Source organism: Pelobates fuscus, chromosome 5 (genome assembly GCF_036172605.1).
Source record: "Pelobates fuscus isolate aPelFus1 chromosome 5, aPelFus1.pri, whole genome shotgun sequence".
Lineage (NCBI taxonomy): Eukaryota > Metazoa > Chordata > Amphibia > Anura > Pelobatidae > Pelobates > Pelobates fuscus.
The window spans coordinates 279,514,468-279,530,539 of NC_086321.1; the positions used below are offsets into that span (position 1 = coordinate 279,514,468).

General features: G+C 39.9%; 1 protein-coding gene across 2 annotated transcripts in view; it reads right to left on the bottom strand.

The window, feature by feature from the left end:
* Window positions 1-14,821, bottom strand: part of DGKQ (diacylglycerol kinase theta) — a 178,312-nt gene extending 163,491 nt beyond the window's left edge. For both annotated transcript variants that reach the window (XM_063455346.1, XM_063455345.1), the window contains exon 1: window positions 14,183-14,821. In XM_063455346.1, coding sequence (XP_063311416.1) covers window positions 14,183-14,474 — 292 coding nt within the window. In that variant the 5' untranslated portion in view covers window positions 14,475-14,821. The remainder of the gene's footprint in view (window positions 1-14,182) is intronic.
* Window positions 14,822-16,072: the final 1,251 nt, after the last annotated feature.

The window sequence follows — 16,072 nt, forward strand, 5'->3', positions numbered from 1 at the left end:
CGTCGTGTTGTGGTCGTGTTTGGCTGTTCCTGAACCTTGTTTGGGTAGGTAATTTGTGAGTTTTGTGCGTGTGTCCGTCCATGTTGCTCTACCTACAACTATGAGTGTCTCAGTGGTTCGTGTGCTCTGGGCACTGCGCGTCTCCAGGTCCTGCTGCAGTATAGTTTGTTTGGGTATCTGGTTGTCGTTGCGTGTTATAGCCGTGTCGGTATCTCCGCTGCTGAGGCAGATTGCTTCAGCCTTGGATGGTAATATAGTGTGGTGCATCTATCCGTGTGGCTGTTTCGGTTCCTATGTGCTGTTTCCTGTTCGTCAAAGTCTGGGTCCCGTGCCTATTGGTGTTCGGTGAGTGGTGCCTGTTCCCGTATATTATAATCTCTCCTAGATAGGTTGGAAGGGCCTCAGTTAAGTGTATGTGCGTATGTATTGGTGCGAACTGTTAGGTTTCTGTTTCCAGCGCGCGTTTTTCTCCCCTTGGTAGCCTATGTTGGTGTCCCTCCCTGTGTCTTGGCTGTTGTGTTGTTATGTCGGGTTGGAGTTCGTATGGTTTTATGTGGGGTTGTGTTGTTCGTATGGTGTCTCCCGTCTGCCGTGTTGGGTGGGTGTGTCCTGTTTAGGTCTGTCGATCTAGTTTTGCTTCCTTGTCCGTCTTGTGTGTTGCGTTAGCGGGTCTGGTCTGGCGTCGGTCTGGGGGGGTGGGTAGTGTGGGTTGGGTGGGGGGGGGGGGTTGTGCGTGGTTCCATCCCCTGCTGCTGCCCCCCCCGCACCACGTCTCCCCGCCTGGTCCCCCGGTCTTCCTCTCCCTCCTCCCGGTCCGTCCGGCTATTGTGGGGCCAGGCGTCGTTGGAAGTCGTTTGATGTGGTTAGTCTCATCCAGTGAAACCAGCGTTTGGTGTATCTGTCTCGGAGTTTCGGGGTGTTTGCCTTGATATCCTCGTATGTCCTGGTGCTTTCTACCTCCTCCACCCATTTTGATATCGGGGGTATGCTTATCTGTTTCCAATAGATTGGGATGATCGCTTTGGCTGCGTTCAGCAACCGCGGTAGTATGGATCTGCCGTATGATTGTGTGGCCATGCTGGTGTGATGGAGGAGAAAGGCTGCTGGGGATCTCGGGAGCATCTCGTCTGTTACTTCGTGTATGACGTCTCTGACCGTATCCCAGAACGGCTGTATCCGTGTGCATGACCACCAGACATGTAGGAATGTGCCCGTTTCCTCCCCGCATCTCCAGCAGGTGTCTGGTATGTCTGGGTTCCTGACGTGTAGGGTCGTTGGTGCCAGATACCATCTGGTGAGCACCTTATAGGAGTTTTCCTGTAGGCGCGCTGAGCTTGGCGTTTTTTGTATCAGGGTGAGGCATTTGTCCCAGTCTGCTTCTGACATGGCCTCGTCAAGGTCTTCTTCCCAGTTCCTTATGCAGGGCGGTGCTAGTAGGTATCTACTGGTGATCAGTATGGTGTATATCTGTGAGATGGCTCTGGGTGTTTCCGCGTCTTGTGTGCAGAGGCGTTCGAATTGTGTCATTTCCCTCAGCAGGGATGGTTTTTGCGTGATCGATTTGGCGTATCGGGAGAGTTGTGCTCTAGCCAGTGTGTGTGAGAACGTGAGTGGTCTGTCCAGGTAGAGGTCTGTTAGTGGCCGAATATTAAATGGGTGCATGAGGACGTCCACCATGCGAGGGATTGCTGGGCGACCTGTCGGGCTCGGTGTGGGGCCAAGGTCCCCTGCTGGGAAGTCCGGGTTGCCCCTTAGTGGCAGCAGCGGGCCCGAGTTCGTCGTCAGGTATTGTTTTTGGCCCTGTCTGTGCCAGATCTTCATTGTTGCCGCCACGAAGGGGTTGGTGATGCGTTTGCGTCTTTATGCTGCCGCGGGTATCCAGGGTAGTGTTCGGAGGTCACAATTGATGGTGTCCGATTCCAGTTGGGTCCATGGTTTTGTGCCGCTGGCTATCGTCCAGCTGGCGATTCGCGTCAGGTATGTTGCGTGGTAATATTTCTCAAAGTCTGGGAGCGCCAGGCCTCCTCGAAGCTTAGGTAAGATTAACTGGGTGTGCGCTATGCGTGGGGACTTGCCTTTCCAGACAAACGAGCGAACCTCTGCCTTCAGTGCCTTGAAAAATGTTTGCGGAGCATGTATCGGCACGGTTTGGAACACAAACAGCAGCGTCATCTTGACCGCATTGATCCTTCCCAGCCACGAGATGTATAGGGCGTTCCATCTACGTAGTTCCTCCGTCGCTGTTTTCAATATGGGAAGGTAGTTTTGCGTGTATAGGTCTGCCGGGTTGGGGGTGAGCCAAACCCTTAAGTATCGCATGCGGTGATCACACCAGCTGTATGGGTGTTGCCTCTGAAGAGTTAGTTTATCCGTGTGCTTGATGGTTAAGTTCAGTATCTCCGACTTTGAGTAGTTAATCTTTAGGTTTGAGACCCGCCCGTAATCCTCGCATTCTTTCTGTATCGCTGGTAGGGAGGTTTGAGGGTTCGTGACCACGAATAGCATGTCATCCGCGTAGACTAGTGTTTTGTGGTGAGTGTTCCCTAGCTTGAGCCCCTGGATGTCTGCATTGCGTCTGATCTTGTTTAGGAATGGCTCCAGCGTAAGCGCGAATAGTAACGGTGACAGTGGGCAGCCTTGTCTGGTTCCGTTGTAGATACGAAACGGGTCCGTCAGTGCGCCGTTGATCCTGAGTCGCGCCGTTGGGCAGGTGTATAGTGCCTTCACCCAAATTCCGTATTTTGGCCCTATGCCTATGGTATGGAGGGTTTCCATTAGCATATCTGAATATGAGAAGGAACATTCCCCTGAAGAGAGTTCTGAACTAGACGGTGATCTCTTCCTTTTAGCTTTTTGTTTAGTAGCTTTTATAGAAGTGTGAGCTGGTTCTTTAAAAGACTCAAAAGTCTGGGCCAAATTATCCTGAAACCAAGACAAAGGGGATTTCATTTCTTGTTGCTTGGATTTTTCTAGCGTCAAAGAAGAGCAAATATTACAGATTTTCCTTTTAAACCCATCTGGTAAAGGAGTGGAGCATTCACTACAACAGAGATGTTTAGTCTTGGAACTGGCTTTTTAAGATCTGCACAGTATAAATAGGCAAAATCCATTCGAAACTGGCGCTATTTCGGGGAGTTCAGACCGCGCATGCGCGATAGTGCGGTCGGATCTCCGGTGGGACGCATAACTACCCGGGCGTGCGTTCCACCACTGTGCGCATGAGTCTCACACGGACAGTGATTTGCTGTCACAAGAGACCACCTCCCTGCTTAGCCGGTGACCGCACGCGGCATAAAAGCAGGCTTACATACCTGCTCCGTAAGACTGCAGGATGTTTTCCTGGCCATTCAGCTCTCCACCCAGGAGGCTATCAGACCGGATCCCCCTGGCAGCAACCCATGTGCCTCACCATCCATATTCCAGATGCCGTCCGTTCCGGTTGGAACAAGAAAGAGAACGGAGGTCCTAGGGCTGATGGGGTCTCTTATACCTGGTAAGGGGAGGAACTTTTTATGTTAATTATTTATTTCAGATGCTTGTCCCGAGGGAAGAGTACATCCCTATTGTACTGCCACCATATGTCAGGAAAATACATATATACCTACATTATGCGTAGTATGTTTAGAAATTGTTATATATACAAAAAAAAAAAAAACCTTCAGCAAATGGCAGCCTTAAATTATTTTCTGTATTATAAATTTAAAGAAGCTCCATCACTTCAAACGTACCTTTGTCTATAAGTTTCCTCTTCTCGTCTTCTTTCAAAATCTATTCTTCTTTTCTGATCTATTTCTCTTTAGAACATAAGACAAAGTAGGGGCTACTTTGAATTATGTATTTTTCCTACAGGCAAGCTTTAACCTTTGTTAGCGTGACAGTAGAAGCGAAGCTTGCCTTAAGCTCCAACCTTTTGTCACATTTGTCAAGTGTAGGAAAAATACAAAAGGCAAAAGCAGCCCCTAAACTTCTCTTTTAAAGAGAAATTGAAAACGTGGTTTTAAAGAGAAATATACCAGATATGAAAAAAAGAACAGATTCTAAAAGAGGAAGATAAGAGGAAACAACAGGAGAAAGGCAAGTTTGGGGCGACAGAGCCACTTTAAAAATACAATACCATATGTGCTTAATAGCAACCTTGCAGCAAATCTGCCTCTTCTAAAGTCTCCCTCAATAATTAAAGCAACTTTTCACGAAAAATAAACTTTAACTAATCTGTAAAGCTGTGTTTGAACCTTTTTAATTTTTTCCTGAGAGCTTTTGTTTTCCAAACATACATTACATAAGGAAAAGTAAGGTCTACATTTTCCTTAAGAATAGCAGTTCAGTTGACAACAAACTTGACAATAGGCAGAGCTTAATGAATGTTGGTTTAAGTTGCCAATCAAATTTACCTTCAGCTCATCAGTAAAATCAGTCACACGGGAGGGCAAACAGCCGACATCATGAGCAGAAGAGAATAAAATGGCTGTGCACTTATATTGAGATTCAGCACAAGAAAGAAAATATGATAAATATAAATAAAAGAAAGTGTCAAGTGGGACAGAATAATCAAAGATACAGGACACATAATGAAAGGTAAATCAAATAAAAAATATGGCAGGGTCGCTTTAATGTTTGGTGCCATACTTGCCCATCTCTGATCTCTTGCTGGAAGCAACAGGAGCTGCACCTCTACAACTTCCATAATTTTCAATGAGGAAGCAACAGACAACCTTAAAGGGACACTGTAGTCACCAGAACAACTATAGCTTATTGTATTTGACCTGGTGAGTATAATCATTCCCTTCAGGCTTTTTGCAGTAAACACGGTCTTTTCATAGAAAATGCAATGTTTACATTACAGCCTAGAGATTCATCCATTCAATGCATTTCTATGAGGAGATGCTGATTTGCCAGGGCTGTGTTTGGCTTGTGCGGGCTCTGCCCTTGATCTGCCTCCTTGACAGTCGCAGCCAATAAATACAATGAGAAAGCAATGTGATTGGCTCAGAACACCATTTTTGATGAGGTCAACCAAGCAGGCAGATCAGGGCAGAACCAGCAGCAGCAGACTGGAATAAAAGTAAGATTTTGCTATATTTAGGGGGGCAAGGAGAGGTCAGGGGGTCTAGAGAGTGGCGTTAACACCTCAGGGTCAGGAATACATGTTTAGTGTTCCTTTAATACAATAAGCTGTAACCTACTGAGCATGTAGGGTAATTCCTTACTGAAATAAATAGGAGCAATGCATGCAGAGTGCAGCTCCACATGGTTTTAATAGTATTTGAGGGATTGGCCTGGATGGAACAGCCATATCTGGATTGTGACAGATGGCACAGGAGGCAACGTTTTTTGTTTTGTTTTCTTACAGCAGAGTTATTGCTTTAAGTGGAAACTTCGTTTTTATTTAGTTATTTAAACTACCGTATTTATTCGAGTATAACGCACAAAATTTTGTACCGATTTTTAATCTAAAATTAGGGGTGCGCGTTATACTCGAATAAATATTAGCCCACCAGAAGAGGGAGGGAGTGGGTGCTCCGATAATACCTCCCAGGACCGCCAGGCTCATTACAAGCCCGGCGGTCCTGGGGTGGCGGGCAGCAAGCGTTTACTCACCTCCCTGCAGCTCCCCCAGCTCCCCAGTGTAAATCTCGCGAGACCCGCGGCCAGCTCAGACGGCCGCGGGTCTCGCGAGATTTACACTGGGGAGCTGGAGGAGCTGCAGGGAGGTGAGTAAACGCTTGCTGCCCGGCGGTCCTGGGAGGTATTATCGGAGCACCCCCTCCCTCTTCTGCTGGGCTAATATTTATTCGAGTATAACGAGCACCCCTAATTTTAGATTAAAAAAATCGGTACAAAATTTTATACCGATTTTTTAATAGAAAATTAGGGGTGCGCGTTATACACGTGTGCGCGTTATACTCGAATAAATACGGTAAGTTAAACCATCCTTTAGTGTGTGTTTTAAGGAATCAGAAAAGAGGGGAAAAGTCTTTGTTGAACTTTTTAAATAAGAATTATATGGCACAGGATTATTTGAAAGTATTTCAACTTGAACGAAGAAAAAAAATAGTTCAAGGTTTTTTGCTCATTGCAATATCTAACTTTAAGTGACACTAGATATTTTCATTTTTAAACTTTAGTTACAACACTAGCACACAATGTCTCTTTAGATATGTGAATTATTGAAAAAGTATGCAGTAATTGGCAAATTATAATTTTTTTCCTGCTATTTGTTTTGAATAAAACAAACCTGCTCTCTTTTTATGGTCATATTTAGCTGCATTGATTGTGATTAAAGTCTTGGAACGCTGATGATAGTTCAAACATTTAAACAGAAGTTTTCTCCTGTTCCTTTGAAAACACTATACGATGCAAAAAAAAAAAAAAATGTCATTACCAAAAGCCTTTATTAGTTAGCATTGTCAAGATAGATTTTTTGCAGTTCTTCAATTTTAGTATTTTTACTCTGGATTTTTATAAGTGAGTAATAAAGAGCTACTAAGCTTGTTGTTGTTGTTAACCTTAACTTATTCAATGTAATAATGTATTAATGTAATCGAATATCTCCTTTAAAAATTGTGCCGTTTTCCACATACCATGATAATGTCTCTCTCTATTGTCACTAACGTACTTGCCCATGCTGTCGTGGCTGTGCAAGCACACCTGTTACAACATGCACAACAAAAATAAAGAATTACAAAAAAAAAGAAAAGAAAATAATAATGTTTTATCATTTCCATTTATTAAGACATGAAATGAAAAACATAAAAGATGACGTATTACAGATGCGCGCACACCAATATATATTAGTATAATATATATATATATATATATATTATGGTTGGTGTGTCTGAGTGTATATCGGAGCTCCACAGCAATAATACTCATAGAAATGTGTCTGTAAGCTAAAACAAAATGTATTTAAAAATCAATCTGTTTGAATAAGATACACTGTTCTTGTTTTAAATGACATTCCGAAATAGCCATTAGCAAATCGCTTAAAAGTTCTCAGTACAGCTCTGCCCAGAGGGGGCAACCCAGAAGGGGTTAAAACTATATATATATTTTTTTCACATTCCTTGGATTAAACTCATAACATATTCTAATTCCTGGGGCTGCATCATATTGTTAAGAGACAGTCACACACACACACACACACACACACACACACACACACACACACACTTCTGCTAACAGATCCCTTTCAAATAAGACTGTGGTAGTCCAATGACAAATATGAGTACTATTCTTCCTATTTTACATAGGCTGCTACCTATCCGGATAAAGAACGCAAGTCAGCCCCCCCCCAAAAAAAAATTATTAAAAATCATTTGTTTTAAAATAGTAAAAAGAAGGATATTAAGTACAAATACTTTTTATGTGGAAACGCTGCAATTTGCAGAACAACGAACATGCAGCAACATTTAAGCAAAGGGGATGCAAAGCAGCAGCACAAACACATAGCAGAAGCTCTTTGTTGACACTGACCGTTCTATTTTTGGTTATTATATCAACAAAGGCAAACAGCTGGAAGCAACAAATGAGCTTCATTGCAATGTATGGCATTAGCCTTACACTGAGCGCAACCATAGGAAGCACAAATTCAAAATTGGATTTTCCTTATGGTAAAAAAAATAAAAAAATAAAGTACATGAAAAAGATATACTGAATACATACATAACCCGTATAACTCCCTTAAGGACCAAACTTCTGGAATAAAAGGGAATCATGACATGTCACACATGTCATGTGTCCTTAAGGGGTTAAAGACTGTAGTTACATCCATTTCTAGTCTTAGAACTACAGGCGCTGAGCCTCTACAAAGGGAGATAGGGTTAGTCTGCTGTTTATCTGTCAGTGCAGCTACTCTGTATGTCAAAAAACTGATGGGTAACCACATTGATTAAGTGTACGCCCCACCTATGTAAAGATACACAGCATTGACAGTGTTGTGTAACTATACATACAAAACAATATATGGCCTTTCTGGCAATACTACACAATTAATCCTGTTTTAATGAATAGCTCCATGAATACGTGAATTACAATGATATCATGCAATAAATAACAGTCCAAGAACATAGACAACGATACACACACACACACACACACGTATTATCTACAAAAAAACAAAAAAACGCAAAAGATCTAATTCTAAACCAAAGTTTTCCCTTTATGTTCTGGGACCATGGAAGCACGCATTTTGAGGCTCTGTTTTGTTAGTGTACTACCATGCCCGAAGGTTAGAAAGTGGCATTGTCTAGTCACAATTTGACATTCTTCCTGGAAGCAATTCTGGAGTTCTGATAGCAAAAGCACTATATTGGTGGGTTACTACAGGTTGGAACAAGAACTACATATTATCCAAGACAGCTATCTACAATTAAATTGTTTAACGTTGCGGAACTGCCTTCTACTTAGTTCAATCTAGATCCCTCTGATCATGTAGATCTGTAGAATTAATTTTGTTACGTGTAACCAGGGATTAAAAGAATGTATTCGAATAAGTCAATGAGCCAATTTTAATGCCATGTACATGAACACCAGACACTATATTCGGCTGTATAAAGTAGTAGGAGACAGAGTGTTTCTGATCCATTCCTGTCAAAAATGGAAAGAATCATTGTTTTACAAGGTCATACAGATATAATTTGCTTCCAAGCAAAAGGATGAAGTTATGTATTTAGACAATCCACTTGTATGATCTGACAGATAGTATATCATACAATACTTGAAGCAAACAGTCTTAAGGGACATGCAATTGCCACATTCAATGACTTCTGCATTGTTAAGTGAGTCCAAGTCTAACGTGGCAAATTAGATTCATTCAAAGAATACGGCATATTGAACAGGAATTTGAGAACATTGATAAAATCATATTCGGTTTGGGAAAGCAAATGTGCCACATAAAATTCCTTTTGTAGACAATTATTCCAGGCAAACCAATGTTTTCTTAAATTAAGTTAAGTTATAACAATTTGGCCTAACATTTTTTTTGGCCTAAACAGAGTTTTCAAACATGAATAGTTTTTTTTTTATTTTATTTTTCTTAGTTACTGTCTAAGGATGTACCAATATTAATCACATTTCTTTTTTTCCATTATTTTCTTTCACTTATTCACTGATTATCTTTGTGCTTTGGTATGAAATTATATTTTATTATTTTTCTATTAAAAAAAAAAAAAAATCTACATGGTTTAAGAGTTTATTACTTTGTAACACATAGTTAAAAATATAATAAAGAATTGTAAACAGACCATGTAGTGCCCTAAATTTGATGGATTAGGCAAAGAAAATGCATAATAAACATTTAAAGGGACTACAAGCACTTAGACCAATTCATCTCATTGAACCAGTCTGAGTGCAGTGTCCCTCTCCCCTTAACCCAGCAACTGAAAACATTGCAGTTTTGGTATGAAATTATATTTATTACAGTATAGTTATTACTGTGTTATATGAATATTGGCATTTTATTGTTTTTAGAACCATTTCTGATCCTGGATTAGTTTAGGCTAATAATATAAGAGATCCTACAATATTACAATGAGTTCAGACACTAATTAACATGCTTTACATCCAAGTGGAGACCAAGTTCTCTATTAGGATTAACGTACCCCCAAAATCCCAGGTCCTGAGCCGTGTCTGGTTTCTTTTCAACCAAGGATACAATCACCTTACTCAGTCCATCAGCCCGAGTCAACACATAGACTACAACTGCCAGCATGTGTCCCAGTTTCACGCCTCTGTGTCATGACGTCACTATAACCACCATGACATTTTTATCACCTAGTCATTTGCAATTAAAACTCCACAAACTTTATTTTACAATTCCAATAACTCAGAACCACATTTAGAATATTTAAAATTAACTCTTAACTGAAAACTAAAATGTTTCTTCTTTAAAAATCACCTGCGAAGTTTCATGTATATTTATCTCAATTTAATATAAACACAATAAAAAATGAATCTGTATTATGAACCCTAGTATGTGTGTATATATATATATATATATATATATATATAAATATAAAACCACACACAAACACTAACAAACTACAGAGGTTTATTCACTAAATTCTGAATTGTAGCAGCTTGAAATTCAAATGGTAAAATATACACTAAATTAATCAAGCTATGATTTTTATTTGGAGAATTTTTCTAGCTGAGCTATCTTGGTCTAAACTTTTTCAATTGGAAATCTATCAGTTTACAATCTTTACGGATGAGAACAAGAATGACTTTTTTTTTTTCTTTTTGCTTGCTATAGGTCTTACAGATGATCGTCTTGAAATGGTCCAAATATGAACAGAAAAATCTTGCTTGTTTACAATGAAAACCAGTATTTTCTACATTGTTAGGGCAGATCTCTAATTCTTGGCAGTTCATTAGAAGATCCTACTTTCTTTACATCTCTTGGAATCCAAGCAGATGTTTATTAAATTGTCTTCCAGTAAATATTTGTATTTCCTTCTATTTTTAAATTCAATCTTCCACAGCCCCCATCACTCCAATAATGTACTTAACACCTTATCAAGTATGTTTCTAAATATTACTTATGTATGGTTAAACTTTCACGAAAAACATACAAAAAAAAAAAAATCTTGCAGTTACGATGAAGGCTTGTGTTTCCACTTAGCTCACATAATGTGTTATTGTAAAAGCACACATTTAAACAAAAAACATATCCGCTAGATTTGAATCCTGAAAGGCTCTGATAGCACAAAAAAAGTTATGAAAAAAAAAATATAGTGCCAAATATGATCTATAATGTGACACTAGAGCTCCATTGGTTTAGCTTGTACCAGTGGTGGCTGGTGAAGTTTAAAGATGGTAAGGTACAACCCCCTAGCTTGTTGGGCTCTACCCACTTAACCCCATGAATGCAGTGCCATGTTACGTCAGTATTTCCAGTCATCAACGACAAGGAAAAGGTAAACAGACACTTATTAGTAATCCTTACAATGCCAATAGATTTTATTCTTCTGGGGTGTTTTTGTTTTTTTTTTTGCAACAAAAACTGGCGGGTCCCTCCTGCCCCTATGGACCAGCCTCCTTTGGCCAGTACACATAGAGACACATTTAGCAAGGGGTCCATGTTTTTTCCTTTTCCCCTTTTTTATATTGGTGAAGCTTACCTGAGAGTTCCTTATGAATTAAAAAAAACAAACAAAAAAAAAAAAAAAACAAGAAACTATTTCCATTCTTGCTAAACATCATGTAAACACATTTGGTTACCTGCATGTTCATATAATATGAAAGGGAAGTCAACTGTGATCAACTATATTATGAAAGGAAAGTCAACTGTGGAGAAGTCTTACTTCTAAAGTGATCTCAAACACTAATACATTAAGCCAGTGCAATCAGCAGGCACATACAATTTGTCATTCCTCCTATTTTACATGTTTATAACAGAACACTCTATTAAATCTCTCCCAATGTCTCTGGAGAATCCATACCTCAATGATGAGGCCTATAAGAAGCAAACGTTATCCAAGGTTGATGGGTCTCATTCAGGGAGGTTTTACCTGCCATTTGGAGTATGGATTTCCTTAACAACATAGATGCCTCCTGGTAAAATATTACGTTGACAATTCTGTTATCCAAGGGTTATCCATTGGGCAAGGATCACAAATTGATTGCAGTTGGCCATTCCTACATTTTATTTTTAAACCAGAGGGCCTCACATAGAGTTTTTCAGAGAAGATAGATCTTTGGACTTCAAAATAGTTAAGTCTATTTAGAATAGATGAGAAGCACATCTTAGCAGGGCTGATTATACTGCGGATCGGTTAGATCATACTTAAACCAACATTTTATATTTTGTAGCTGTGGTCTTAAAGGCGTCTACACAATTAACATTCACTGCATAATGCTACAGATATAATCAAATACTATGACTTGTATAACCACAATAAAAATAACATGTCAGCTGGAGTTGGACCCTTTGTTCTAATGTGGGTTAGGCCCCTTAACAGTAAGCTGAGCTGGTCAGAGGAGATGGATACTTTATTGTATGTAGACATCATGCAGGCACTTTGACAGGCAGGGGAAGAATTGCCAGTCACCCATCAGTTGGCATAAAGCTGCAGCAATTTATTTTCTATCACTGCAGTGAAGGTACAGGGGACCTCCTTGCACCATAACCTATGCAAGTAACATAAGTTGTCATTGTGAAAATAATTAACTTTGAGAAACGTATTGGTTTTCGCGATACGTGAGTGCCTAACTTCTTTAAGCGTTTGGAAAGCATATGTTCAAATTAATTATATATCAGAGACGAACTAAAATCCTGGAGCGCACGATTTGCCATCAAGGCCACCAATTTTAAAGACCTAATTTTGACTATTGCCCAAAAATGTTGCAAGAAAGTGACCAGATGTTACTCTGGGTGCATTTAAAAGCATTATTACAAGACCAGGCTAAACTCTTCTATCTTAAATACATGAAATAAAAAATACATTCTTATTATTTTTTTAAATCAGAGGGTCATTCATTTTTATCAAATCTTTATCACTAAAGAACTGACATTTCGGAGGTAAATGTGACCTCTGCCAAGTCTCCCAGACCTAGACAGCTCTTTTAAACAGTATACACAAATTATGGAACTGAATAACGCTCCTGGTGATGGCTGCTCTTTAGCGTAATCATGCTGGTTGAGCAATTAATTACAATCTGTACAGGGTCAATTTCTCTGCAATCTGCGCTCTGGTTTTCAAGGCTAAGATATGAGCAGTGAGCAAATCATGATCCAAGTACTAAAATGGAACTAAGCGAAAACATGTCAATATGTTTAGTCTATTCTGAATTTGTTAAGAATCAAATCATCAGTTTAAACAAAATTGTTTCAGATAGCTTGTTGGCATTGATCCCATGGCCCATAATAATTTTGTTTAAAAAATAAATCAATTTAAAAAAATCCAAATATCTATTTTCTCTGTTTTTAAATGGTTAGCGTGTGTTGCATATTTAAAAATAAAAAGGTGTCATTCAATAACCACTTCTGAAAACACCAATTATATGCTTTACAGTAAAAATGATAAGTCAAGATAAAGAATATTTAAATGAATAAGACATATCTTCTAAAATATGTAATAAACCAAATAGTCAAAATGTAAATAATCCATCATTACTCTCTTAAGGAAAGATTGACAAATCAAACTCATTCATTGTTATAGCCCATTTGTGGGATATTAATTATGCAATACTGGTTCAAATTGTATTGAATGAGCAGCTACAATAAACACTTCAAAACCAGAAGAATGTTAGACAGATAAGAATTATCTGATTAGACACAGAAGGAAAAGCAGATTTAACACCATATGTTTTACTACATTGTTTAACTGCTATCGATTCTAAAATAAACAAATGTAGAAGTAGGAATGACCTGCACGGTCTATAGTAGCAAAATCTCAATGCACACAATTAGTCAGGAAATCAAAGAACTAGTCACCTAATCAGTTACTCGTGCCTAGTCTAAAATAGATCGAATTATACACACACAAACATTTTTCCTAATAGATACATAGAGTACTATAAAACAGATTGTACATAGATGCATCATATACATATTAGTACACATTCTCTTATTATCATTCGTTTCTAAGCCCTTTTTTTTTTTTTTATTGATTCTCCTCTTGTACGCCACAAATAAAGGCCATTGCATAATATTTTCATTTCACGTATAAAATGTAATCAATTTGTTTTTATTAATACAGTTTTTCCTTTCTTTACACTCCTGTCCATTAAAACGATGATTAGGAGCCTTCTCTTTTTTTTTTTTTTTTTTTTAAATGACCAGACATACTGTCAGGAATAAGATAGTCCCTTCTCCACATCAATTAAACTGCCAATTCAGTGATCTTCCCTGGTGATAACAGTGTAATCCCTTACCTGCCATTCCCTGTCATCTGACACAAACCTCATTTATTATATCATGTATCAATTAGACTCAAAAAAACAACCACATAAAAATGAAAATAATAATAATAAAATGTCAAAATAAACTTGTTGGAGAGCTGTGTACAGTAAGGAAAATCCCTGATTACTAAAATAAATGAATCACTGACACTTGTATACATCTCCCAACGTTGATAAGGGATTCCTTCCAGGCAGTGCTGTTTTAATGATATGCTACCATGCTAAGGCTCCATCACACAATCTGAGCATTCTGATCTCTGGATACATTGCCATTAATTACCTTCACACTGGAAGCCTCCCAGACCCCAGATAAAATCCGTGCAGTGGTGGCAGAAGGTGGGCTTGGTGAGGGTGACTTTTTTGAAGCTATGCCCAGGGGAGGACGAGGCTTGTTTCAGCTGCTGGTGTTTGGTCCCAGGTGAAGAGGGGGCATTGGTTTGTCTCTTATGCTGTGGTGGGGTCCTGTTCTTCCCCCCTCCAAGCTTTGGACTGGAAGATGGGCTACTGTTACTGCTTCCTCCACCACGCTGGCCCAGATTGCCAAACCTGGATCTAGCTCCGTCTGCAGCCATCTCTCTCCTTCATGCAAAATACAGAGAGAGAGAGAAAAACACACACAGGCAGGCAGGCAGAGAGGCAGAGAGGAGGTCCCTGGGATGTCTTGCTTTTTTTTTTTTTAATCAGGAAAAGAAACGCCAGGCAGACGAGGAAACGTGCAAGGAAGGGGGTTTGTCCAACATTCACACACTCTCTGTCTGGCAACAGTATCAGAGGGAGAGGCAGAGGGGAATCAGTCCTCCGGGGTTCCCACGGTGATCAGATGGGCTGGCTGAAAACAATACTCACACTCGTAATAACAGGACATCTTCCTCCTAAAATGCAGCAGACTGAGCAAGGACTAGAGGAGGTAAGACAGTCTATGCTCTGGGCTGACCTTGCTGGGCTGGGACTCCAGGCTCCGCCTGCACCGTCAATCAGAGACTCTCTGTCCTTCCCACCCCTTACTCACACATTAAACACTCTACCTGATCACTCACACTCACCCAGGGCTGTGTGTACTAAGGTAGCAAGCCACACTGACTGCGGGTTTACTGGGGTGACAATGAAGGATGTAATGTAGTGTGACACTATTAGGCAGGAGCAAGTAATGTCAACTTTATGAGCTACAAAATTAGCTTAGTCAAATCTACGAGAGAGTGTTTGTTGACTAATGATTGAGTACTGGATATCTACTATTACGTCAAAACTACCCAAATACTATGCTGTAACCCACGTCATAACGTTTACTGTCTGTAAACTCTCATTGTGCAGTCAATTATCTCAATACCTGGGTGCTGTGTGAAAGTAGTTTGCAAGATGCTCTGATGCCCCCTTTGGTAAGGCCTACGTTATGCATGACGATTGGTTAATTATTTTACACTCACTCTGTGTTAGATATTTTCTAATAGTATATAGTTGCATAGCTGAAAAGAGAAATGCATCCATCAAGTTCAGCCTTTCTCATATCTGTTTTTGCTGTTGATCCAAAAGAAGGCAAAAAAAAAAAAAAAAAACATTTGAAGCACTTCTTATTTTGCAACAAATTAGGGGGAAAAATCAGATTGGCAGCCAGATTTATCATTGGATCTAATATTCAGCCTTTTGCATATCCCTGTTTTCATACGTTTAAAAACCTGCACAGATTTTGAAAAATAAATAAATTATATATATATGTATACACACACACACACACAATCCAGACAGATTATAATGGTAGCGCTGGCTCTGTTGTGACCCTTCGTAGCTCTGCACAGGTCGTTGGGAAGATCTAAAGTGCAGATAGCTGCCAATGATTCATCCTTGCCAGAGACCAGAATAGAACATTGACAGCTGTCTGAACCCAGGTGGAGGTGCAAGCTGGACCACTAGATAATCCACTGGACAACCAAGTAAATTAATAATTGCCTTTCTTCATACCCAAAAGGCAATCAGGAAGGGACCAAAACAAGACAGTGTGTGAAGAGATCCAGCCAACACCCACTCCCCTCCAGCCTGTCTCATTCCCCCTCCCACATGTTCTTATTTTGGGCCCAAATCCTTCTGTCGCTCTTTTTCTAGGAGCTCCATATTGTTTGTGTGCCTGGTTTATTCCAGAGCTCCACAGCAATAATACTCAGAGTAACGTATCTTA